The sequence below is a fragment of the Alexandromys fortis genome, unplaced genomic scaffold, assembly GCF_014885135.2.
Source record: "Alexandromys fortis isolate MF-2015 unplaced genomic scaffold, M_Fortis_MF-2015_v1.1 scaffold_127, whole genome shotgun sequence".
Classification (NCBI taxonomy): Eukaryota; Metazoa; Chordata; class Mammalia; order Rodentia; family Cricetidae; genus Alexandromys; species Alexandromys fortis.
Window position 1 is genome coordinate 3,689,440 of NW_026068006.1, and position 26,712 is coordinate 3,716,151.

A 26,712-nucleotide genomic window follows, 5' to 3' on the forward strand; every position below is an offset into this window, starting at 1 on the left:
TGTCAAACGCAGATCACTTGTTCCTACCTAACATTCACAATGGCCAACCTAATATCCCATCTCCCTACCTAAAGCGCAAACCACCCGCAGTCTCTTTGTTGCCAGCACATGACTGTGCCTCCTTTAAGTTAAGTTCATAAGAATATGTAAAACACATAAATGAATAAGGAAAATAGAATACATGTTCCTTTTTATCTCTAAGAAGACTCTGCAGATGGCGTTTAAAACCTTCTGTGTTCCCTCCCAGACCACACCCCAGTGCCTCCCTCCTTGCCAGCATCCCAGGGAGTCTGACTTTACAGTTCCTTGTGAATGGCCCTGTACTTGTGCTTCATGTCTGCATACTCTGTGCAGAATGCAGCTACAGAGTGTTGGTTTACACATTATGAATTATTAGAGTGCTAGCTCCATGTTTTCAATTTTTCTAAACATCTTATCATGTCTTCTGTCTCCTTGCCCCTCCCGTGTCTTACTCTCCCTTTCTTAGTATTTTCTGAACTTGTATTTTTGTTAGATGAAACAAAAGTTTATTAACTTTACTGCACAATCGAATGGGAACTCCTCAGTGTACTGACATACTTTCTTACTTAATGATATTTAGTCTGTCTGCAACACTTGTTAGTACTGGAACTTCACTAGTGGTAAACATTCTCCAAATGATTTGCTGGCCTGTGTTTCTAAGTATTTATTTCGAACATGTTCTTGAGATTGGCATTGGGGAAAAAAAAGAAAATGGTTTTGGTTTCCCACTTCACCGGACACTGACAACTTGGTTTCTACCATGACTGGCATTGGTTTCCCACTTCACCAGACTCTGTGAAGTTGGTTTCTGCCAGAATTGGCATTGGTTTTCCGTTCACCAGACACTGACAACTTGGTTTCCACTGTGGCTGTTGCCCCATCACTGCAGAAATTTGCACAGATTAAATCTTCACCAAACTTTCAGGTCTGGAATTTAATACTGTTACCTACCAATGACTATTTGGTCATATCTCATTTGCTTTGTCAGACTGCTAATGAATTTGAAAACCTCCTAATATATTTCTTAGCCACATTTGTTTAATATTTTAATTACTAGTTCATATATTCTCACAGACTTTTCTTCTGATTGAGTTGTTTTTCCTTTTGTTATTAATTTTCTGGCATTTTAAATATTTTTTGGAAAGTAAATCTTTACCCATTATACTTGCTATCTATACTATTTTCTTTGTTCTGCATTTGTAAATGTGATTTGAATTATTGTAATTATAAGTTACAAGATTACATTATGGATTTGTGATTTGTTTTCCTCATATCTGCATTTGAAACCATCACTTTCCCTCCAAGTACATGTTGATACATAGTATACAGACTTTCCTTAATCTCCAACACATAAAAGGTATCATTAAACTTTATTTTTGATTCCTGAGTTATGTGGAAATATATTATTTAACTTCTATCCCCTTGAAAGATTTTCTACATATCTTTTAATGAGTAATTTCCAGTTTAATTTTATTGTGATCAGAAATATATTTTCTATGACTTCATTTTTTTAGACTTGTTAGGGTTTATTTTGTGGCCCATAACAGTCAGTTTTAGTCAGTTCTTCATGTTCACCTTAAAAAACAAGATGTGAATTCTGTTGTCAGGTAGGCAGGTTTCTAGACGGGAGTTAGGCGAGCTTGTCAGGAAGATTTGTCTATATCTGTACTGAAGAGGAGCTTTGATGCCTCCAGGTGGAACAGTGAGTTTATCTACTTCATTTTCTGAATCTATTGTTAGATTTACCTAGGGTTATTCCTATATGATTCATTTAGGGTTATTATGTCTTTTGGTGATTGACATTTTATAATTAACGATGACCCTGCTAATATTAGTGGAAGCGAAATCAATTTTTTTTCAGCATGTGGGAAGCCACTCCAGCCTTCTTCTGATGAGCGTGTCCATAGTAAACACGTTTTCTCATCCCTTGGCTTCTTATGTATCTGTGCTATCAGGTTGAAATGTAACAAAAATAAAGGAAAATGCTTGAATGTAGCTCTGAAATACATAGAATTTGCCTTTTCTTTTCTGCATAATCTTAGATCTGATCATTGAAGTGTATGTAATAAATTGCATGTACTATAATTACTTATATGTTTGGATTAAAACCATTGTGGTCACTGGATTCCATATCTTCTAGTTTTGTTTTTTTTAATTTATTCATCTATTTATTTGTTTAAAAGATTTTTATTATTTCAATTGTGGGTGTGGTGTGTGCACATGAATGCAAGTGGCTCCAGAGGTCAGAGGCGTGAGAGCCCCTGGAGCTGGGATTCCAGGCAGTTGTGAACCACTTGATGTTCCTGGGAATTGAACTCAGGTCCTTAGGAAGAACAGTAACGGTAACAATAACCTTTAACCACTGAACCATCTCTCCAGCCCATCTAGTTACACTCTTTTTAAAAATTGCACATGAATTTTGTATTTTATTCTATTCTATCTCCAATATTAGTTTATCATCTATGTTTAAATACTACTAATGATTATCCTAGGATTTTCATATCTACTGTAATTCTTCAGTGTCTACCTCCTAATGTATTAGGAAAACAACCATATACTATGCCTTCAATATATAAGCAATACCAGTGTATTCTTCATTGATTTTCATTGTTTTAGCGTTTTTAGTGTTGATGTATGTATATATGTGTGTGTTATTTTAGATTATATAAATCCAAAATATTTTCTTATTAATTTTGCTATAAACTAGTGGTTGCCGTCTCGATTACAGGTCAAATCTGGAATACAGTGATTTTTGTCTGTAAAATTTATCAGCATAGTGTCTATTGTTTCTATATTATCAATGGCTAATTTTGCATAGCAACATACAAACTGAGCAATTGTAACAATTTTAATAAAACCAAAAAATATGGCCAACAAATTGTTTCTTCCTTACATTTTTCTTTAAGTGTGGGCAGACAAACCCAGAGCCTTTTACATTTACTGTCTGGGCAGAAAATGCCCACCTTTGACTCAGGCAATTAACTTTTGTCCTTATTAAAAGCAAGAGAAAACGAAGTTAACTTTTATTTTTGTTGTGCTATCTCCAGAGCTGTTCTTTATTTCATAGACCTGCATATCTCTGTCATGCTTGAAGGACTTCTCTTCCATTTTGTGCAGGGCTGACGATGTGTTTTCCGTTCCATATTTCTGATTGAAGAGCCTCTAGTGCTCTCCAGTGCTTAGCAGTTATTTTCGCCTTGTGCAATACACTGGGTTGACAGGTTTTCTTATTTCAAAACATTGGAGATATCATTCTGTTCTTTTAACATGTAACCGCTGAGGCCATTGTGTTTCTCAACTTGTTATGTTTTGCTTAGATGTCTTAGGATTTCCCCCTGTGATGGATCACAATGCATAGGCCTTCTGCAGGGGTGTGTGTGTGTGTGTGTGTGTGTGTGTGTGTGTGTGTGTGTGTGTGGTGTGTGCTGTGCCTGTGATTTAATGGTATATAGAGTTAGGGCTCTTCCTTTGCTTGATGTTTTCTGAGCACATTTGGATATATGTTTTGATATCTTTCAACATTTTTGGAGCAATCTCAGTCATTACCACCTCAAATATTTGCTCTGTTCCCTCTTCTGAGAGTCAGACTGCACATGCCTGGTGTTCCCACCAACATGTTGTCACTGGTCTCTTTGCTTTCTGTGTCTCTGTTTAGGTACATTCGATTGACCTACTTTCTGATTTTCTCATTTTTAGGTTGTGACAGATCTACAGACCCGTCTTCCTTGCGTTGCCCACTATATTTTACCTTTTTAATATTTATTTCATTCACTTTTCTATTTATGTTTTGGCTACCATCTCTTATCTGGTTGTGTAGAGCTTTCTGCTATAACCTTCAGAACAGTCTCTTTCCAATTCTGTTTTTGATAATTTCACTACCGGGATGTGATCTCTTTAATAATGTCCTTACTTTTTCTCTTTAAAGACTTTTCTTGTTTTAATCCTCCTCTCCCATTTCTGCTCCTCTCCCTGCTCCTCCCATTCCCGTTCTCCTCCTCTTCGTTTCCCTTCTCCTCTTCCTTTTCTTGCTCATTTTCCTTTCTGTCCTCATCTGTGTGCTATGTAGAGCTGCAGACCTTGGGCTGTAGAGGGTTAGTGGCTGGAACTGGACATCCCAGTTTTACTTCTAAGCCTTTAATGTGTATTCTGGGAAGCTGGAATCCATCTAGTTGGTAGTTTAGCAGGCTTCAGTACTGTTCCTATGACATCCTTCATAGCTGACTATACATTCTACTGGTGTTACTCCTACACGGTATGAGTAGGGATGAGTGGCTGGAGACTTGGTTCTCTGCTCTCAACATTAGGCTTTTTCTGGGAGAGATGTTCACAGTTCACAAGTGAACTGTGGTACGCTCACAATGTTCACAAGAGGGATTTAGGTAGCTTGCCGTATTTGCACTCTGCTTTCAGTGCAGTGGGGCAGAAATCAGGCAGGGCAGATTTCTGCTGATGTCTTAGAGCCGAGGTCTTAGATACCAAGCTCCTTGACTATGGGTCACAATAATAGGGATCCGAAAGTCCTAGTGGACATGTCCCAGAGATTCTCAGTGTTTTCTTGTTTCTTCTCCAGGAAGTTCATTGGTTCAGAGTTTCCTAGGTATCAAAAACATACCTATTTTTCACAGTTGCTACACCAAATTCTATCACTAAGACCAGTATCATTTGAAATTATGGCTCTCTTTTCTAACCGAATATTTGTATGTTGGCATAGATTCTCATTTTATTTTTCTGAGCTACTAAGATCACCTACAAATAAGATAATTTCCTTATCATTACCCGTGTTCAGGCTTCTAGGATAATCTTTGCTTTGACACTTGGTGAACTTCCTAGAGTGAGTATGCAGTATATCTGCCTTGGTGTGTTCCTTCTCTTTCTACCTAGTCTGCTATATAGGCTTCAGATTGCCTAATCACTGAGTGTTATGTGCTCTTTCTTTGGAAACAATTCTCATTTCTTAAAATTAGAAAATAGAGAGAATGAGCTATCATGAAAACAGTAACAGTGTTGAGCTCTAAAACATGTTCTATGATCTCTGTGTGAGTCGGGCTACAGCGAAGGAACAAACCTGGATGTGGCTGCTCTAGATTTAGGATAGGAGGCAGGGCATCAAAGTACTTATCTACTCATGACCCTGTCCTCCCTTTGGGACTTTCGCATTCTAGAGCGAAGTACAATTCCCTTACCCTTGAATCTTGTCTCACACCTCTCTCTTGTTGTTCATCCAATCACAGCTTTGTAGAGATCCAGAGATTCAACCAGATTTATTCACGTAACAGAAAGTGAGAGAGGAGGTGAGCGAGTCTCAGTTCATCAAGCTCAGGTGTCTTGCCCTTCCTGTCCTAGGATAAATAGCAGGACTCGGTCCCCATAGACAGATGACACTGTTTGGTACAGCTAAATTGTGTCATTTGATCACAAGATGAGTACCCTTACTGTAGCTTTTGAATGTAATCACTATGGACCTGATTCTTCTATTCTCTATTTTATCTTTTTGTAATTTTTATTACAATTTCAGTTCTTTTTTTAAAAACTTTTTGATTCAATTTTTCCTCACGGATTTCTAAAGCATGGCAAGGCCACGTTAATATAAGACAGTGTAGTAGAAGGGTGATGTCTGAATCACACCACAGTGGCTAAGTACATCATTCTTGGTATCATGTCTCGTGCCCACCCACTGTTTGCCTTCAGCACTCGATCTTGACCAGAAGATGCCATTGTTCTGGCTGTCAATAATGAATGACCAGCACCAGGCTGCAGCTTTCAATGCTGAAGATATTTCATACTGTTCCTTCACTGTCGAATGTCTCTGTTTTGTCCTATGTATGATCGATCAGTCTCTTTCGAATTAACCATGATGTCTTTTCATGACTTCTGTGACAATGTCACAGTATTAATTTTAGGGTGAGGCATGTAAAACGTTTAGCAATGTTTATTACATGGTCTATGAGAAATACTATTCAATTAACTATAACTTGTAAATATAGCTCCGCATCATTCGTCCTCGTCTGGGGGAGCCGGAGAAGCAGCAGTGTTTGCCCACGGCTGTGCAGTACAACTCTCTGTTTTATGCCTTGCTTCTGGGTAGGTCTGAAGGTAGGAGACCTGGAAGGAACAGTCCCCATGCTTAAAAATGGACCTTTAAATATATGTGTGGTAGGCCGAAACCACAGTGTGAATGACCAGCAAGCCAGAAAACTTCCAAACAGACCCAGAAAAGGAAGCCAACCACAGCAGGCTAAATACTGCACTTTCTACCTGGAAATTGAACAGTTTGCCGGAGCTTTGCTACTGATATGTTTGAAGCCTATGTCTCGATAGCAAGTAGCAAATCTTAAATTATTCTTCAGTGTAACAAACGAAGAGTAAAAATAGACCCTTGTTCTCGGCAGCAGCACATACTTTTTCTTTGTGTATGGTTTTCTCATGCTGTATGTGTTCGGTCGACGATACAGTTAAGTGTGACCATGGCAAGGAAAGCTCAGAAGCATCATACTTCCTTCTTGTCCCTTCTCTCTGCATTATGCAAGTGTGCACACAGACCTGCATTAGCATTTATTTTATCAATTATTCATATCCACTGTGCTGAGTGGCTATTTTATCAAGGATGTGCATCATCTCTTGTGGGTCTTGCAATTTTTTAAAATGACTGGTCAGGATTAAGGGTTGAGTATTTAATTAAAATAATATAATGAGGTTGATAAGATTCTCATATCAAGAGCCACAGAATTTTCAGGTCTTTGGGAGACTGCAATGAATATGTGTGTATTTATCAAAAAAGAATTATGAATGTAATAGGCAAAAAATAAATTAGAAGAACTGTATTAATTGAAAAAATAATTTTGAAATTGATGATTATTATCTAATTGATGTCAAACAGTCCTTTACCTTAGACAATGGTCTCTTGCTTATATCATTAAGACCAATATCTGCAGCTAAATTGTAATGTTTTTTAAAGATTCGTGTTGCTTTCTGCATGTGAATTTTGTCAAATGGTTTCTAAGAACTACAACTGAATTCTAAATGAAGCTACTTTGTTAAGACCGGCAGAATGTGGGATTGTTGATTTGTGGGTTTTGAGGTCACATCAGTATTCCAAACCAAACTCGTTGACTGTTATCTCATTAAATGGCACTGGGTAGACATTTAAAGATTTTTGCACATTTTAATTCAGCTGGTAACTTGATTTAAAACAACATTGATTTTTTTTCAATTCATTCTTGGTCATGTATATCAACATGAATTTGTAACTATTTGAAACTATTTATAACAGGGTATTAAATCAGGGGGGGTGTCCTTTTTCAGTATTGATCACCACCAGTTCTCTGTTGCTTTCATTTTCCTTTGAGCTTCAGCTTTTGAGAATTATTTTTCCTTCTTTCCCCACCATACCTCAATCATGAAATAATTAAACCACCACCAGAAAGAACAGTAGGAGACTCTGTGAAAAATATCAAGGCTGGAAACTCCCCTTTTGAACCTGAGAGCCCATCTTGGAAGAGAAGGACATGCCAATTACGGTTATGTACTTGTGACTCATGCTCTGCCGGGGGCAGAGTGCTACATCCGGGACATAAAGGGAGATTCCAAGGGAAGGAGTCGCAGTGATGGTCTTAGTGGCGAAGCAGGCAAATTCCTTGACAGGATGCCATCTGCTGGGTTCTAGGTCAGTAAATAAAATTGAAGGGATGAATATATGCCCCTTAAGTTAGCAACCCTGTATGTATCTCATAAAAATTAAATTAAATTAAATTGAAGGGATGAATATATCTTTCTGGATTTAGGAATTTCTCATATGACTTGAAAACATTGACTTAGCCTAGAGTTCCCAGTGCATTGTGTAGTTTGATTCTGAAAGTGCGAGAGACCTGGACATGGAGGAAAGGAAATTTGTGAGTTGTTGTAATTTCTATATTAATCCTTAAGTGTCATTTGAGCTCGAAAATGGCTGCAATGTTGAATCTTGGTATTTCTTTGTGCAGAATTTCACAGCGGATATTAGATCGTTAGAGTGAAGATACACCAGCCTTAAACCAGAACCCATTCTCTGGTACCACTTGGACAAGACACCGTGGACAAGAAATCAGTTGTGCGGTGGATCATGGAAATCAAAGAGGAAGGAACTTCAGAAGAAGGCCAGCATTTTCTTCCTACAGCTCAGGCAAATGACCCTGAGGACATTCAGTTCACAAGTAAGTACATGTGTCTTGTCTCCCATAGGTTTCTAAAGAGCCAAACTGTAACCCAGATACGTGTAAGCCAAACAAATATCCTCGCACGTTCACAGAAACCTGGATTCCACCAAGGAACATGGGATTACCCAGTTGTTTCCCCATTTCTCTCTGTGTTTTGGGCTACGAGTGCATGACATTCTTCTCTGCTTTATCTGGGGGAGACATGATCTGTCAGCATGAACCAGCATCCAGTGCTCAAGTTTTCAAATGTGTTTTAAAACACTGATAAATCCATTTGACGGACCCTTTCCAGATGCTAATCATATTTAAGTAATAACAACTTCCATTTGGCGTTTATTTATTCCGATAGAGAATCAATATTTTGGAAGCTCGACCTTGTTAAGACCAAGCGGTATTTAAGGTGAAAGCATTAGTGGTAGGTGTTCCCCAAGGTTTGCCTCACTGCTCTCCCAGTCGGCTAATCCACAGAACACAGAATGCTTAAAGACTTGGCCAAGATTTAAATCTGAACATTGGAATCGTTTTTTTTTTTTTTTTGTGCTAGTCAAGTAATTAAGAAATTTAAAAGAATATTATGTTTTCTCTCATGCTTACAATTCTAGGTTTTCAGCTTGTTCTTCAGTTTAAACTCTGGCCTTTTCTTTCCAAACAGTCTTTCCACTCATTTTTAGCACTAGCAGATAGATGCCTAACCTCATTAACCTTGTATCTTAAAAAATGTCTTTAGAAAATGGTATTTGTTGGATGCATTGCCAATACATTTGATTGTCAAAGCTTAGAGAAGAGTTAATTATTAGTATTCAAAACAAAAACAAAACTGGATTATCTCACAAGAACTTAGCTAATGATTCTAACATCCTTGGACAGCTTAACATTGTTAACTGAAGCCTTTTAAATGTCAGCAAGAGAGAAAAAAATAAATGGTTTCTGTACTAAAAAAACAAATAAAGAAATAGTTAACTCTGGATAAAAAGGCATTGCATCTTGCTCAAACAAGTGGATTTAAAAATAGGTTATTGAGCAAATGCTAGTTAATTTAAACCATTTCTGAAGGAATACCTAAACAAGGGCAGGGGCTTTACATTTATTGTTAAGTGATATAGTTTTCTATATGTTTCACTTTGGTTTCTTTGGCTACTTATGAGCTGTAACAAAGAATGTCATTCATTCACACCCTTGCCCATGCTTGTTTGGGACTGCTATTCACTATCTCTGGTCTTCAACATCCACCTCCCATAAGGGATTGCTGTTGACTGCCTATGGTCTTCAACATCCACCTCCCACAATGTGTTCCTGCATCCTGAGCATCTCACTTTCTCACAGTTACACACCCTATTTCTAGGCCTTCGTTCTGAGACTCACTTCCTCACTCCTACTCCATCTTCTATCATTTGATGTGCTGTCTTCTTTTGGAAATGTCACTGACAAAAGGAGTAAAGGTTGAGCAGAATTTGACTGAAATAGTCAATAAGTGAGCAGAATAATCAGCTCTGTGTCCATGCCTGCCAGAATGTGGCTAGAGCCATCCCATTTGTTAATGGTTCCATATTTACAAGTCATGGAGCTTGAAAGAAAAGACACTTAAGAGAGTTCCTTGGTGAGGTGATTTCTTGGAAAAGTCCCAGTTCTGTCTGCACACCTCCAAACTAAGTCGACACAGTTGACAAGCATCTTCTACATTGCCACTTGGGGTTTCTCTATGGCCGTGAGTTGTTATTTCTACTGACTTTACAGCATGTGCTTTGCCTTCGCCTGAGAACCAGCAACGGTTAAGCCTGATTATCTGACTCTATTAATTTTGCCAAAAATATATGTACATATCTGGTCAGGTGAAACAGTAGTTTGTTGTTATAGTATTGATAACAAATACTTTTAAAACCTAAACGTATCCCTACTATTTCTAGGCATCCAGAAGATCCCCAATGAGCCACAGCTGGAATTCATCCTTGGTAAGGAATTCTACCTTCCTTATAGCAACCAGCAGAATGAGAAGTTTGCAACCTATGGGTGTATTATGTATTACATTTTAGTTTTATAAATATTGTTCTATTTTTAAGATCTTCTTATAATATAGGAATCATTTTTCCCAACTTGTATTAATAAACAAAAATCTGGGGTGTGTATAGATCCATACGGCATGACAGTAGCTTACATTTTGTTTTAAACTAAGCTTTTTATATTAACTGATTTACACATTCAAATTAATATCCAGAGATGAGATATATTTTACATGTCAATAAAGATATATTTTGAAGTTTGGGGAACAGATTTAAAAATATCCTGAACTGAGTCTTAGTAATTTAAAGTTTCAGTTATTTTAGTCACGTATACTTTCATTAATTAACAAATTGTACCCTCTGTTCAACCCATTTTGAAGTATCACAAACTGAAATAATAATTATACACAAATAATATTTTGAGTATCTCGGTTTTGTGCATCTTGCTAAAAGGGTGTAATAACTAAGCATTCTGGATTGGAATTTCCTAGGTATTGTGAAACAGGCAAAGTTGTGAAAATACAGAAATATTCATGACAAAGCTTACAAAGCTGTACTGTATTTGCTTGAGTTTTGAGATGATTTCAGGCATAGAGAGAAGTTGCTTTCAGAAAGTGAACTGAGATGCAAAAGAAGACGAGGGCAAACTCAACACACTGGTGAGAACCCAGAGCTCGTGAGCACCTGTATCTTCCGGTGGAAACTAATTTAAAAGAAAACAAACCCCTTCTCTAGACTTTCTGAGAAGAGAATGGTAGTTAGAGCAATGTGCCATATTTCAAAGTACAAACAATCTCTTTCATCATGTGCCGAGAAAGGGGAATCTGAAAAAGACAGAGCCCTGGGATTGGAGGGAGACTTGGAGACCAGATATCTGGCTTTTTATTTCAATTAAAATGAGTGGCTTTGAACAAAGTCAGTTGTACTATTTAGTGCAAGAGCCCAGTTCAGTAGGAAATCTGTCAAATTCAGCAGCAACTCTGTTGTCTCTTATATTTTGGGTTTTGAAACAGAAATAGAAGAGAATCAAGCGTCAAATTCATTCATAATAATGGATCCAATTTAAATAATGTCCATTCTTTTTTCTTACCATTGTCTCATCAAGGACACCATCCAGTTTTTACCTGTGGGTTTTAGTGTATTAGCCTGTTAATTTACCTCCTTAGAAGTATTGGTTATTTCCAAAAATTCTTTGACTCTAAATATTATATTGCTAACTACTTATTTCATAATAGTTAAGATAAAAATAATTCTCTGAAGTTTGCTTTTCACTTTTTAAGGAGATACATAGCTACCTAATCAAAATAAAGAACAAATTATAGAAAAAAATAGAACAAGAAATGAGACCTTTTCCCCTATTCAAATATTTGGATGTTTGATTCTGTACTCTTTACCAAAACTGTCAAATAACTTGGAAATTTCAGTGGCTTCACTTTTTAAGTGGGAAGCAGCCACACTTATTATCTAGACGGATGGTGTACTGCTTGGAATCTGTTACTTTATGTGAGGACTGTTTCTCAGTGATCTCTGTGAAGATGGTTTCGTCTCACTGGAATTTCCTGCTCCATCTTTATTCAAGTAAACAAGGCTGGAGATGCTTAGTCAATCGAGCAAGCTAATTGACGAAAGACATCTTGATAGAACTGGCTAGGCAGGCTCAGAGAGAGCACTCTGTCCATCCCAACCTTGTTTCTAGTGGGGGACTGCCCCTAAATGAAGTAATTTACCCCAACAGCTTGGAGTCTGAACCCGTGTTTGCTTCCTTGTCTTTCCGCTTGTTTCACAAGGAAAGAAAAAAAATCCCAGAGAATATTTATTTTGTTTACAGTTTAATAAGATTGTTTTTACTTAAGTAAAGCTAACACTAAAAAGGAAGGGACATTTCTTAAATTTTGGCTACTTGTTCTTGAAATTATTAAGGAAATTGCATAAAGAAGATCAATGGTGGAAAGGTATAACAGAAATGTTTAGAAACTGTTTAATTTTATTCTCCAAGTATGCTTAAAATGTTGATTGCCACTTATCTCTTATTATTTCAAGTGAATAAATTGCTTATTAAAATTTTGCTTTTAATTGTTGGGCATGATGACATATGCCTTCAACCTCAGTATGGGAGGAAGAGATAGGCAGATCTCTGTGAGCCTGAAGTCAGACTGGTCTATAGAGTGAGTTCCTAGTCAACCAAGGCTACATAATAAGACCCTGTCTTAGGAAAAGTAGTTGGGGTGGAGAGATGGTTCAGGAGTTAAATGCACTTGCAGCTCTTGAAAAAGAACTGAGATTCAGTTCCAAGTAACTACACGACAGCAAACAACCTCTAGTCGTTAGTTCAGTTCCAGAGGATCAGGAACCCTCTGGACTTTGCAGGCACAAAATGGACACAGCATTTAGGTAGATACACAGACAGTATGCCCATATACACAAAAATAAAAGTCAATAAAGTTTTAAGAAAGTACATTTTTGTTTCATATGCAAATTTATAATTTAAATCAATAGGTAGCAATTGCTGGAAATTCATAGAGGAGAATGGCCCATATATTTTTCACATGACTTTTGAATTCTTTGACACTATAAAGTCATGCCCAGGAAGCTAATTTATCTCAGTGCTGGATTTCCAGTGTCAGCCAATTAGACAGAAAGAAGACACAAAAGGTATGCATCTATATCAGAAAGCTTTTATTATGAAAGGGTGAAAACACAGAATCTGGAGTGAATTCCCCAAAAAGAGTGAGCCCCTATTCATTGTGTTAGTCATAGCTTGCGCAGAAATGAAGTATTTCCAGATAATGGCAAGTCCTAGGTAGACAAAAATTCCAGGCAGCTGGAAAATGCCTATATGAAGAAATGCTGTTTACTTGGGGAAGAGGAAATTTCTTAAATATATATTTAAAGAAGCCTCTAGGAATCCAAAGGTGCATGTCCAAGATATAGATGTGTATTGGAAATTGTCATACTGGACTGAAAACCTAGGTGACTTTGCATGAAGTAGGCGATGTTGGAGCATGAGGTCATATGGTTTTTAGGATGAGACAATGAGGATGAAATGGCTGTAAGTAGGTTATTAGTTTGCACAGACATGAAGCAAAGTGACGTGTTGATGCGGTTCTGAGATAAAGTACCACAGGGGTATTGGTAGACAGTGAAGGGTCATCGGCTAGGACACTGGAATGCCAAAGTAGAGCAGAACACTTGGTGGCTTGAGTAGATGTTGAGACAACAAGCCCCTACTCCTGGACCGCTCATTCCTAACTCTGACTTGACGGCTAGCTCTCGGAAAGTAGGATGAAGCCCCACAACTGCCTATGGTCTCCACCATATATAATGGTCTTATCCATTATAAAAGAGGTAGAGAGAACTGGCTTTTAAAGCTTATTGGTTGCTATACTCCTTTTTTTGTGAAGCTATTTATATTTTAAGAATCAACTCTATCAAGACTTCGCAGATAGCTCAGTCTGTAAAGGTGCCTGTCACCAAATCTGATGACCCAAATTTGATTACCATGACTAGCATGGTTGAAGGAGAGAACAAACTCTTATAATTGGATGTTTCTTTCCCACCTGCCTGTTCCAGGATAACTGCTCTGACACTTAATATTAATTACAAACGGTTATGCCTATTAGCTCAAGCTTGCTATTAATTAGCTCTTACAACTTAAAATAACCTGTTTCTATTAGACTATATTTTATCGCAAGGCTTGTGACTTGTTATCTCATATCTTGCTTCCTCGGTGACTACTTGTGTCTCCTTGACTCCGTCTTCTTTCTCTCTGTCTCTCTGCTTGAATTTCTTGTGTGGCTCTATTCTGCCAGTGTTGAAATAGGAGCGGCGGGGCTGCGTCCCCAACACCCCGGCCGCTTGGCTAGCTCATGCCCGAAATAACAACACACAAATTGTATTCATTTAAGAACTGCTTGGCCCATGAACTCTAGCCCTTACAGGCTAATTCTCGCACCTGGACTAGCCCATTTCTAATGATGTGTGTAAGCACCCCAAGGTGCGCTTACCGGGAAGATTCTAGCCTATGTCCATCCTGTGTTGGAGTTGCCTGGGAGAGCTGAGCATGGCATCTCTGCTCCCGAGCTGTCGGCTCTCTCTCCGGAAGCAGAGCAGAGTCTGACCTCACTTCCTCTTCCGCCCAGAATTCTATTCTGTTTACTCCTCCCATCTATGTTCCAAGCCATGAGGCCAAGCAGCTGGTTTATTATAACTTAACCAATGAAATCAACAGATTGATATATGACACTCCCACATCATGCCAGGCTATTGGCCAAATCAGCTTCTTTATTAACCAATGGTAATAAAACATACTCACAGCATACAGAAGAACATCCCACACCAAAATCTTGCAAGTTGTCCTCTGAGCTCAGCATGGACTCAATAGCATAACCATACACACACATATAATCCCCCTCCTACACACATAGACATGTGAAATATAAGCATTTGTAAATAAAATACCAGCAGACTCAGAATCTCTTCTCTTCTAAAATCATTTCCTTCCAGACTGTTTTTTTTATTTTTCCTTTTGCATTTCCCACCTCCTCTATAGGCTTTGTTTCACAGAACAGTACTTGTCTTAGATTCCAGTTGTTTACATAACCTTATTTGGCTTTCCTTAAAACTATTAATTCTGCATTAATGCTCTACTGATTTCTGGCAAGAATCAATAATAGGCAATGTAGAAATTCGTCACAGTTAAATACAAATGTGGTCATATTACAGCATATGTCTCTAGCCAGAGTCAACTCTTTTTTCTTTCTGTTTCCCCCTCACAGTATTGGTTCCCTCTTAACACATAAGATTCAGGAGGTATAATGTAAAACAGGGGCCACTGTACCCCATTATTAATCCAGGTAAATCAGCCACATTAAGTTTTAGAGTGAAATTAGAATTTATTCTTTTTAACATAATATTTTTATTGATTATTTGGAAATTTCACATAATGCACCTCAATCACCCTAACTTCCCAGTCCTCCCAGGTGTAACATAAGGGCCTGCTTGTAGTGGTTTCTGTCCTGCCCAGTTCCTGCAGCTGGTAAGCCCCAAAGAAAATCACACAGAAGTTATAAACTGATTGGCCCATTAGCTCAGGCTTCATATTAGCTCTTATAGCTTATATTAACCCATTATTCTTATCTATGTTAGCCACATGGCTCGGTACCTTTTTTGACAGGGTAGGTCACATCTTCCTTCTTCAGAATCTGGACAGGACTGGGGAAAGAGCTTCCTTCTTCCCAGAATACTCCTGTTCTCCTTGCCCCATCTCTACTTCCTGTCTGGTGGTCCCGCCTATACTTCCTGCCTGGTTACTAGCCAATTAGCATTTATTTAAAATATAATGGACAGAATACAGAATTGTCTCACACCACCCAGGTCAGCCTCTCCACCCCTGTGACCCACCCCACTAAAAAAGATATATTTAAAAAAATGTGTTGTCCTTATAGTCCCTGGCCCATGCTCAAACTCTCTGTGGCCAGCCCCTAAAAGGAAACTGAGTCCTGCCACTCTCAAACCTTGCCAGTAGCTGTCTGTCAAAGAGAGCTACACTTCAGCATCTTTATCATGTTTTTAAAGAGTTTTCTTTGATGCCTTCCTGTCGAGGCTGGTACTTTGGGGTGGGGTGTAGTCACAGAAATCTTCTGTCTCTTGTTCTTAACTGTGTTATTCTTAAGATATGCTGCTTGGCAGCCATTATAAATTATCTCTCAAAGGAATATTTTATCACCCAAGAAAATACAAACAGTTTTAAAATGGCATAGCAAACCATCTGCCTAATATGATCCGGAATTAACTGCACGTCTGCTTGTGCAAGGGAATATGAATGAAAAAAATAGGAATGAGTATTTTTAATTATGGTTATTGCCAGTTGTTTGTAGATTTTATTATTTATTTTGTTATGCTCTTCCAAAGTTTGTGCAAATTTTATATCAGATATTTTTCTTTTTAATAAGTGACCCAAATATGCCAAAAAACGTATCTAAGGTAGAAAAATTGTCTTCACCTATGTTTGCTTATAGAATAGAGAGATCAAACCACAATTTCTGAAACCACTAGCAGCCAAGTTGGACTAGGTTACTTCTTTGGGTTTCTAAGAATACAGATATAGGCAAATAGAGGCAACTGATACAGAAACAGTGAGAAAGTTGTAACAAGAACTGACCAAAGTTAAATTCCGAGGGAAGAAACCAGGGCTGGGGTGTCTAAAGAGTAAGAAGAATTGCATCCTGGACTCAGAGATCAGCATAAGGAGATGCTAGGTGTTTGTAAGAAGAGCAAGATTCCAGACTCAGACTGCGAAGGAAATGTCTGTTATTCTGCTTGCCGCCATATTGATAGGGAGGTGGTCGGCTGTCCTTCACTGTGACAAATACCAGAAAACCAACTTAGAAAAAGACACTTTAATTTTGCTTTGATTCTGTGGTGGCACGTGATAGAGGCTAAGTGGCGTGGGAAATCATTCACCTCAGGGTAGCCAGGAGGCACAGAAAGAGAGAGGAAGGGGCCAGTGTCCAAACGAACATTCCTTTCATGGGTGTGTCCCCAATGGCCTAACTTCTTTGCATGCTCCTTGTTTCATTTAATTGTTTGTTTGTTTAAAAACAATCTTTTCTCATTTTACGAATCAATCCCAGTTCCTACTTCCTCTCCTCCTCCCACTCCTTTACATCTTATCCTCACTCTATCCCCATCCACTCCTCAGAGAGGGAAAAGCTTCCCATGAGGAGTTAACAAAGTCTAGCACATCACTTTGAGACTGGACCAAGGCCTCCTCTGTCTCCTGCCTATATCTAGGCTGAGCAAGGAATCCCTAAAAAGAGAATTAACTCCAAAAAGCCAGTTCAAGCAGTAGGGATAAATCCTGGTCCCGGTGCCAATGGCCCCTTAGACTGCCTATGCCACAGAACTGTCACCCACATTCCGAGGGCCTATGCAAGTTTCCCCTCTGAACGATACCCCCTTCTAACCATAATAACACAGGCAGTGGAGCAAGCTTTTAAAACATGTGCCTTTGGAAGTCACTCAAGAGCCAATCTGTGGGTAGAACTGGACCATCTTGTCTTCTTAGAAAAGTACATGAAAAGAATGTTCTCATATTGACATCTTTAGGTGCATAAACCCATTGTGTACCTGTGCCATGCAAATGAAGCATCAATTCAGTTCTATTATAGCATTTTCTTCTGATCCAATGATAAGATATTCTTTAGGACATTATTCTAAATGGCAAAGCAACTTTACATCAGGAGGAGTTACGATCTCTTTGATTTTTAAGGCTTTGTCCAAGAAAATGCAGAGCCAATCAAAATGCTTCCTGCATTGTGTCATGTATTAGATCGTGCACACAGATTTGGGATGTTTACAGAAAGAGCAACTGTATTTCTAATAACTATTCCATCAGGAAAAAGATGGTGTGATCAGTTGTCAGTGCTCAGAGTACGGCAGTGTATGGACGGAATTGTGGCAAGTCTGACAAACTGCTCAAGAGAAGCAGTCTCATCTATTAAAAAATGTAGTCACTGGTAAGGCCCTTCACTAACCTGTGAGCCAAGGCTGTTCATACCATGTAAAGGCCCACGAATCAGGCATTGTTCAATATTTCTCTTAAAAAAAAAAACTTAGAAAGCCCATCATAGATTCCTTTCTCACTTCTACTATTCTCTCTTCCTTCCTTCCTTCCTTCCTTTCCTTCCTTCCTTCCTTCCTTCCTTCCTTCCTTCCTTCCTTCCTTCCTTCCTTCCTTCCTTCCTTTCGTTCTGTCTTGGGTTTTTTTTTTTTGTTTTTTTTTTTTGAGACAAGGTTTCTCTGTGTAACCCTGGCTGTCCTGGAACTTGCTTTGTAGATCAGGCTGGCCTTGAACTCATGTAGATCCGCCTCTGCCTTCTGAGGGCTGGGATTAAAGGTGTGCACCACCACCACCCAGGTACTTCTCTTCTTGGCTTGTACTTTATAAATGATTATAAAGCTCATGTATTTCTAAAACTCAGTGGAAAAAATTTTTAAACATTTAATTACTTTAATCTTATGATAGTATTTTGATCTCTCAGATGTCTGCCAGACCAGCTGAAAGGAATCCTGAACATATAAATATGGTTTCAGATGTAGCGCTGTGATAGAGCTATGTCTTCTCTTTAATGGATACAAGGCAATCTTCAGAGCAACAAGAGAAGCAAGAACTACCTATTAGCCAAGGTTCATACAATATTTGCCTTCTGCCCTATCATAAATTAACTGCTATCAACATTCTAATAACTACATGCTCTGCCACGTGTAAAACGATCTATTCCTTCATAAATGATAGATCCGTTGTGCAAAGTCCCCAGAGAAGCCAGGGCCAACTGCTTTAACTTCAGCTTAGCTGTATACAAACAAGTGTACATCACCCAAATCTGCCAGATACTAATACAAAGAGTAGAAATTTACTGAGTGTGGTTTTGTCGTTACTGTTCGTAATTCATAGATTCATGCTTTTACTTTGTGTGCATGCACGTGCACACTTGTGCATGTCTGGGTACCATGCACGTCCCACAGTACACCCGTGGGAATCAGAAGCCCACTAGCATTAATTACTTTTCCCCACTGAGCCATCTTGCTGTCCCAGATTCATTATTTTAACTTTCACAAAACATGAAGAGTTTGTCTCTCATCATTCTGATCATATTGGTGAGAAAACTTTGGCACGAATAGATGATATAATAAGGAGCTTGGTAATTGACCTCAGGAACCTTGGGGCCAGAGTACACACTCTTATATTGTGTTTACCCAGTAGGCAGAAATCTTATGGAAGACCATGCAGCCATGGTCCGAGTTGAATTTGGCTAGTTCTGAAACTCCGCATTTAGCTGTAGGACTGCATCCTCTCCTTCCAGTTCCTACTCACTAGGAATCTCCAGAGATGGGGCAGACAGAGCTGTGTCATGCTGGGCACACTATGATAAGGACATGCAGAGGCACACTCCAGCGACTGTGGATATCATGAGAAATAGTGATTCGATAGCTCTGGTATCAGAAGTAGTATCTCGGAGGAAACGGCTTTGGATCCAGACCTTGAAGGATGAGCTGTATCTCACTTGGTTTAAAAGGAGCACATGATATAACAGACGGAGAGTAGTAGTAAGCCACAAAGAGCATAAAATCCCAGAGCTCCCTTCCCACTGTGAGACAGTGCCAGTTTTTACTTTTTCTTACATCCCATTCTAAAATAGGAAAGAACCAGAAGTCCTCTTGTGACTTTTACGATTACTATGCATATACTAAATGCTTGCTTTGAAATTCTTAATAATCAGCCTTTAAGCACTGTTAAACAGCTAGTGAATTGTGGTAAGTCATCATGACCAAGTGAGTCTTTCTGACATTAGGACTGTGGCAGATGAAACTCATGAGGCTCTGGGCACCCTGAGATGGACAGAGAGGCCCCTCACTGTATTGTATCCAGATAACTGACTGCGGGTTTACTGTTGCATGTGTGCAAATTTTCCTAGGAAGTGTTTAAATCATGTCAGCTTTGTTAACAGTGAGTAATTAATGACACAAAAAAAGAAAATTTTTTCTAAGCAACTTACTAAGGACACAATAGCAGAAATAAATATGATTCATTTGCTAATGAATTTAGCTCAAGCGAAACTTCAACTTAAACCGGGGACTGAGAGTTTGGGATATGTAGCTAATTTTCTAGCTTTGGAATCCCATTTTATTTATTAGCTACCTATCTGTGTGGTCAAGTGTTGAATTAGGAGCAGCGAGGCTGCGTCCCCGGTACCCGGCCGCCCGCATGGCTAGCTTATGCCCCGAAATAATTACACGGAAACTGTATTCTAATAAACACTGCCTGGCCCGGCTAGTTCCAGCTTCTTATTGGCTAGCTCTTACATATTGTTCTAACCCATTTCTAATATTCTGTGTAGCCCACGAGCTGGCTTACCAGGGAGGATCTTAACCTGCGTCTGTCTGGAGCGGGAGAATCATGGCGACTCCTCTACTCAGCTTCTTTTTCCCAGCATTCTCTTCTGTTTACTCCACCTACCTAATTTTCTGTCCTATGAGGGCCGAGGCAGTTTCTTTATTATTAACCAATGAAAGCAACAGATAAGATACAAGACCCACCTCCATCATTTCCCCTTTTTCTGTTTAAACAAAAAAAGAAAGGCTTTAACTTTAACATAGTAAAATTACATATAACAAAACAGTTATCAAGTAAGAATTACAGTTACAATATTTATATCTATTTTATCTCTTACCATAACTAAGGAAAACTATAACTATTCATTCTTCAACTCCATCAAAGACTCCAGAAGGATATAATATTACCTAAGTAAACAAGAAATAAGAAAACTCTAGAAATGACAGAGACATCTCGCTGCCTGGACAGTCACCCAAAGTTCCTCTGTACCGTTGGGGCATCCATCTTCGGCCTACAGGCCCATGGTATCCAGATACATTTCCATGAAGCAGGAAATTTCAAAGACAGTTCAGTCATTTTCTGCTGTGTCCTGCAGAATGTCTCGCAGACTCTTTCATGAATCAGGAACCCCGAAAGACCATCTCACCTTTAGGCAAGTTCAGCAGTCCTCTCTCTGAGGGTTCTCTGTGTCCAGTTTATGCAACAGTCCAGGCAAGAGCAGTTTCTTGCCCAAATGACTATCCAACTCCATAAGGATCCTCTTCGATGCCCATCTTCCTCTTGAAGTAGCTGGTGCTGCCAGGAGCAGACGTGTCTCCTTGTCATGAAAAGTCCTAAGTTATTAAAATATTTTAAATGCCATATTCTGCAGTCTTTGAAAGATATGAAGAATGCCTATCTAACTGAAATATATCTCTATATATCTAGAAAATCTAACTAACATGACTACAAGCTTAACTATTAGCGATGATTATCCATTAACAACCTATATTTCCTAATTATACATTACATTTTTAAATGAACTACACAATCACAATACCTTAATCAAGATCAAAAATACATATACATATAACAAAATTGACCATAAAATCCATACCAATGCAAATTATTCATATCTATATCATATCCCCCTTTAAATGTAAAAGAACATTTATAAACAATATTTGGGAACATGGGCGTAGTTTTTTCTCTCCAAACTGCTTCCTGCTGAATAGGGGCGTCGTTAATTAGGTCGTTCATGATATAACCTGTGTGCTAGTTTCATCTCAGTTGGCAATTGAGCGAAGCAATTTTTTGAGGGTGTTCACAGCAACCTTTCAGGAGGGCGTGGTCTATCATACCAAATCGGAATAGATGCAATCCACAGGGTCACATCCTCTGTGAAAACAAAAGAAGGACTTTTCCAAAGCATCATAACCTTAGATCCAAATTCTGAAGTCAAGATACCTTTAGAACATATGTGCAGGTTCAGCTTAGCAGCCCATATAATGAAATGTCTCTCTGTACTTAGCTCCTTCACAGTCAAAAATTTTAAAGAAATTACAATGTACATAATCCAGACTCTCTGTGAATTTTCCATTTTTATGTGGCTTATTTTTCTTTATTTCTCTTAATCTATAACTATCTGTACTCTGTCTCTTTAAAGACTTTACCCTTTTTTTTAAGACATTAACTTTTTTATATTCTTTTTCTTCTCTTTCCCAAGCCTACGTACATTCATCCAACAATGTACTCCATAAAGGTCTTTTATGTCTTAATCTGTTTTACTGTGAATCTGTAATTTTTTCACTATCCAGGAGCATTTCTTAAAATGTTAAGCACTTCTTAAAAACTTAAGTTGCACCATGTACAGGTAATACGGTACTGCCTGTGTCCTGTCTAGTCTAAACCTTAACTACGCAGTTTTAAGGTAATTACGGTAGTTCCTGCCTGAGACCAGCACAGTTCAGCATGGCGGAGCTGAGCCAAGCTGCTCCTGCCTCAGAGCCATTTGGTACCCCTGAGCCACACACAGTTCCAGGCACACAGCAGTCCACATTGTCATCAAACAAGCCATAGCATTTTACTCCAAATGCTCCATTCAAAAGCTCTGTCTCCCGCAGGAGCCAGACAGAGATCGCGATGGCGGCACAGCCCAGAAAGCCGGCATTTTCAAACAGCCAGTTTTTTCCTGCTGCTGAGTCAGGACAATTTCTCTCTGCAGCACACCACCCACAAACAGCAAAAAGCTGCGTTAAACTCTCTTTTCCTTATTTTTAAGACTTCTCAGGTTTTTAAGTGGATTTAGCCCATCACGTCGGGCGCCACTCTGTTGAAATTAGGAGCGGCGGCAGGGGTGTGTCCTGGGCACCCGGCGGCCCGCATGGCTAGCTTATGCCCCGAAATAATTACACGGAAACTGTATTCTTTTAAACACTGCCTGGCCCGGCTAGTTCCAGCTTCTTATTGGCTAGCTCTTACATATTGTTCTAACCCATTTCTAATATTCTGTGTAGCCCACGAGCTGGCTTACCAGGGAGGATCTTAACCTGCGTCTGTCTGGAGCGGGAGAATCATGGCGACTCCTCTACTCAGCTTCTTTTTCCCAGCATTCTCTTCTGTTTACTTCACCTACCTAATTTTCTGTCCTATGAGGGCCGAGGCAGTTTCTTTATTATTAACCAATGAAAGCAACAGATAAGATACAAGACCCACCTCCATCAGTCAAGGAGTAACTGTACTGTATCTCTGAATGTCATGTATAAAACGGGAAGGGTATTTGTATCCACTACAGAAGGTTCCTTTGAAGATCAAATTAGTTAATGCATGTAAATCACTTAAACTAGCTAGCATGTGACATCCTGTAAGACTGGCCTTGTGTTGTTATGAATATTACCTTGGATGGAGCTAGCCTTGTAGGCAGTGCTTCCCTGAGCAGGCTGTCTGGGTCCCAGAATTTTTGTGCCTATGATTATTACCACTTACTGATACCTTCAAAAAGCCGAATGCTTTCTATGTTTTCTTCCTGTAGCTGTGATGGACTCCAAAGTACTTCTCCTTATTCACGAGTCTGGCCCTTTGTGTGATGGTGTCGAGAGAGAATACGAAGGCATCTAGATTTTTAACTGCAAAGACCATGCTCTCTGTGGTTGACTATTAAAAGTACAGGAATGGCAGAGAGAAGAACAATAAAATGTTATCTAAGACCAACATAATTGTTTTTGCATTGTGGAAGTAATTAGAGATTTAATTGAAGAAGGGAAAATGAACTGATTAGAGTATTTTAACTAGTCTGTTGTGTGGCCGTGACTCCCAGCACCTGAGATTTAATGCATTGTGCGCTGGGATCTTTGCTTGTCTCTTTAAGGCTGGTCTAAAAGCCAGCACGATACTGTCTGTTACTATTGAGAGTCATGGCATCAGTCACCAAGCCAGAAGTACGCAAGAGCAAATTTTTCCTTCCTGCTTTTTCTTGCCGTGCCTGTTTCCTTTTACTGCAGCTGAGTTGCTGTGGTGTGAGTGTATTTCCCCTTCACATTTCTTAAATGTGTCTTTTACCAACTTTCCACTTTGGCTTGCACTTTTAAACAAATTGTGGGGTGTTTAATTTTTTTCTAAATGTTCCTCTTCTACCTTTATTATTTGTGTCTTTTATTCATGGCCAACATTCCTCATCCATTTTATTTCTTTTTCTGTGTGATTTACCTTGCATTGTCTAATTGCTGAGAGCTCTGCTCTTTGGAATGGAACACTATTGAAGCCTTTATTGGTAGTTATGGGTAATTGGGGAATCAGGTCTACCTCAAGTTTTTGTTCACTGGGTGTTTTGGCATCTTGTTAAAGTTAAAGCCTCTGAGACTGTGGGGTGCAGAGTCCCTTAATGTTGTCAGTGTGGTTGAATATGGTCAATTAACCTTCTCATTGGGCAACTAAGTGTATCTCAGACCAATTGAGACTCACGCTATGAAGAAAAGAGATCAGAGAGTGGAAGGGAAGATTAAGAAAAAGTCCTACTGTAGGAAATATCTTTCTCCAAATGTTTCTTTTTGGAGTGGTTACCGTATGCAAATGCAAACAGACAATGCTGTTTGTTTTTCTACTGGAAGAAGTTGGATTTTTGGAGGTTGAGCAACAAGACTGCAGTCACTGTCTAGAAGGGAGAAGCCAGAAGCTTCTTGAGTTCTCCCTCTCTTCTATTTCTGTCCCTCTCTCCCTGTAACAAAAGCTGCTCTGAAAGGGGGCAGAAATCATTTTCAGCAAACAATGTATCCCCAAATCAGAGTGTATTCAAATTCAGAATATCAGTTTTGTTTTAAAATATGTAAACATCCAAAGCAATGTAAAGACCAATAGCTTTAAAATAACATTTAAGGGCCTTTCTGAAATTTGCAATCCTTGCTTTTATGTAGTTAGAGCTTTCAACTTTGTTCCAAAGCTCTACTGGATTTGTCCATTTATTTGTCTCAGGATTGTTTTAAACATACAGCAGCTAAAACTTGGCTTCTTGATCTGCATTCCTGTCACCCAAATATTTGGCACCCTTAGGATGCACATGCTTGTGAAAACACACCAGCATCCACTCAATTAGCGACATACCCAAACTCTCACTCCGCTGGGACAACTTCTTCCTTGTCAGCAGACCTCAGAGTTACCCTCTATTTCTTCATATGCTGCATATGCATATGCTGAACAAGTCCTGTAAATTCAAGCAGTGATATTGCCTCCTCCACTGCATCAATGCCAAACTATGGCAGGTGGGGGACTGTTCTCTGAGCCGCTCAAGGAAGTTTTCAGATGTCAGCGTGGTTTTCAGTCTCTCAACACTACTCTCTGACACAATAGCCAGAAGTATCTAAGGTGACTTCCATGTCCCCCAACTCTAGTCCTCCAGTGGCACCCAGTCTCACAGTCTGCATAGTAGCTTACTGAGTTCTGCCTAGATCTTGGAGAAGCATGGCAGTTGTTCCTTTCTACAGAATACTCTGATCCAGGCCACCTTGTCCTGCCCCTCACGTGGGCTGAGTGTTGCCTACATATTAAGGATATTGGCTCCTTAGGCAGCAGCCAAGAGTCTGCTAGACGCTTGTCCTGACCCTGCCCTCCAGCTCTCTCATTTTATTTCCCTGTTTAGAATGCTGGCAGCTATATGAAACTGTTACCCAGAACCCCAAAAGACACATTTCCAGCATTCAGGAAGCTTCCTTGGGCTGGGTGCATACATGAGTTCCAATCCATACAGTGCATTGCTGTCTTTAGTGATGCCTGTGAAAGTGTTTTATACTGACTGCAAGCATATTGTTTGAAAACTTAAATTCAGGAAGCCTAATGTATACAATTAATTGATCATTCATATTTTATGATTTCCATGTTCTCTTCAGAAAAGTGGAGTCTCTGGGGTTTTGGGGTTCTTCTAGAAAGAACTGACATAAAGAATGTGTTATGGAAAATGTGATTAACAAATGGGTTCTATAGCTGAGTTGTGTCTGACTATCAAGATTTGAACCACATGTGTGCCCAATCTGATGCTCAGAATTCCTCACAAGATAACTTTGAAAGCCCTGTGCTGATGACACTGGGAAGGTAGCAGTCCATGTTGAGATGTTCTTAAGAGTAGACACTTCTAGATGGCAGCAAGAAGAACCCCAGGATGCCACTAAGATAACAGAAATGGAGTGGTCAGAAGACTGGAGATGGCATTTGAGCCTGCAGCATGGCACATAAGGAAGCAGAACTAGGCTGCATTGGCTGCACTGCCAGCTCTAGACCTCTGGGTCCTGACTGTGACCCTGGCTATTTGCATGACCATGAACAATTCTTTTCCACTGTAGTTTTTTGTTTGTTTGTTTTTGTTTTGTTTTGTTTTTCTCAGAGTGAACAAGACCGTTTCCTAAAGCAGCAAGTTGGTGACAGGTATATAAGGATCACTATTGTGCCAGGTGTGTGAGGGTCACTCTGTGGCATTCTACTCATTGTTTCATATTAATCCTTCACCCTCCCTGACATTCTTGTAGTAAGGAAGGGGTGCTTGTTGGTTCCCAGCAGCCTGGCTATCTTAGACCTGAAATAATCACACAGAAACTCTATTAATTAAATCACTGCTTGGCCCATGAGCTCTAACTTCTTATCGGCGAACTCTTACATCTTAATTTAACCCAGTTCTATTAATCTGTGAATCGCCATGTGGCTTACCGGCTAAAGTTTCCAGCATCTCTCTACAGAGGCTCCATGGCTTCTTTCTGATTCTGCCCTTCTTTCTCCCAGCATTCAGTTTAGGTTTCCCTACCTACCTAAGTTCTTCCTTGCTATAAGTCTAAAGCAGTTTCTTTATTCATTAACCAATAAAAGCAACAGATAGACATAAGGACCTCCCTCTGTCATCATTTCCCCCTTTCTGTTTATATGAAAAGGAAGGTTTTAACTTAGTAAAATTACATATAACAAAACAGGTATCAAGCAAGTATTACAGTTACAATATTTACATCTACTTTATCTTTTATCATAACTAAGGAGAACTATAACTATAATTTTTCAACTACATCAAAGACTCCAGAAGGATATAATATTGCCTACATAAAGCACAATGTTAGCAACTTCCAAACCTCTAGAAATGACAGAGACATCTCACTGC

At 39.1% G+C, this 26,712-nt stretch overlaps 1 protein-coding gene and 1 long non-coding RNA gene across 5 annotated transcripts in view; one reads left to right on the top strand and one right to left on the bottom strand.

Moving 5' to 3' along the window:
• The window catches only part of LOC126513263 (uncharacterized), a 575,392-nt gene extending 553,620 nt beyond the window's left edge, over window positions 1–21,772 (bottom strand). The window contains exon 1 of the long non-coding RNA XR_007595266.1: window positions 20,127–21,772. This is a non-coding gene — a long non-coding RNA (uncharacterized lncRNA). The remainder of the gene's footprint in view (window positions 1–20,126) is intronic.
• Inpp4b (inositol polyphosphate-4-phosphatase type II B) overlaps window positions 1–26,712 on the top strand; it is a 696,298-nt gene that overhangs the window by 329,718 nt on the left and 339,868 nt on the right. For all 4 annotated transcript variants that reach the window (XM_050161508.1, XM_050161511.1, XM_050161509.1 and 1 more), the window contains exons 5-6: window positions 8,001–8,210; window positions 10,118–10,162. In XM_050161508.1, coding sequence (XP_050017465.1) covers window positions 8,120–8,210; window positions 10,118–10,162 — 136 coding nt within the window. In that variant the 5' untranslated portion in view covers window positions 8,001–8,119. The remainder of the gene's footprint in view (window positions 1–8,000; window positions 8,211–10,117; window positions 10,163–26,712) is intronic.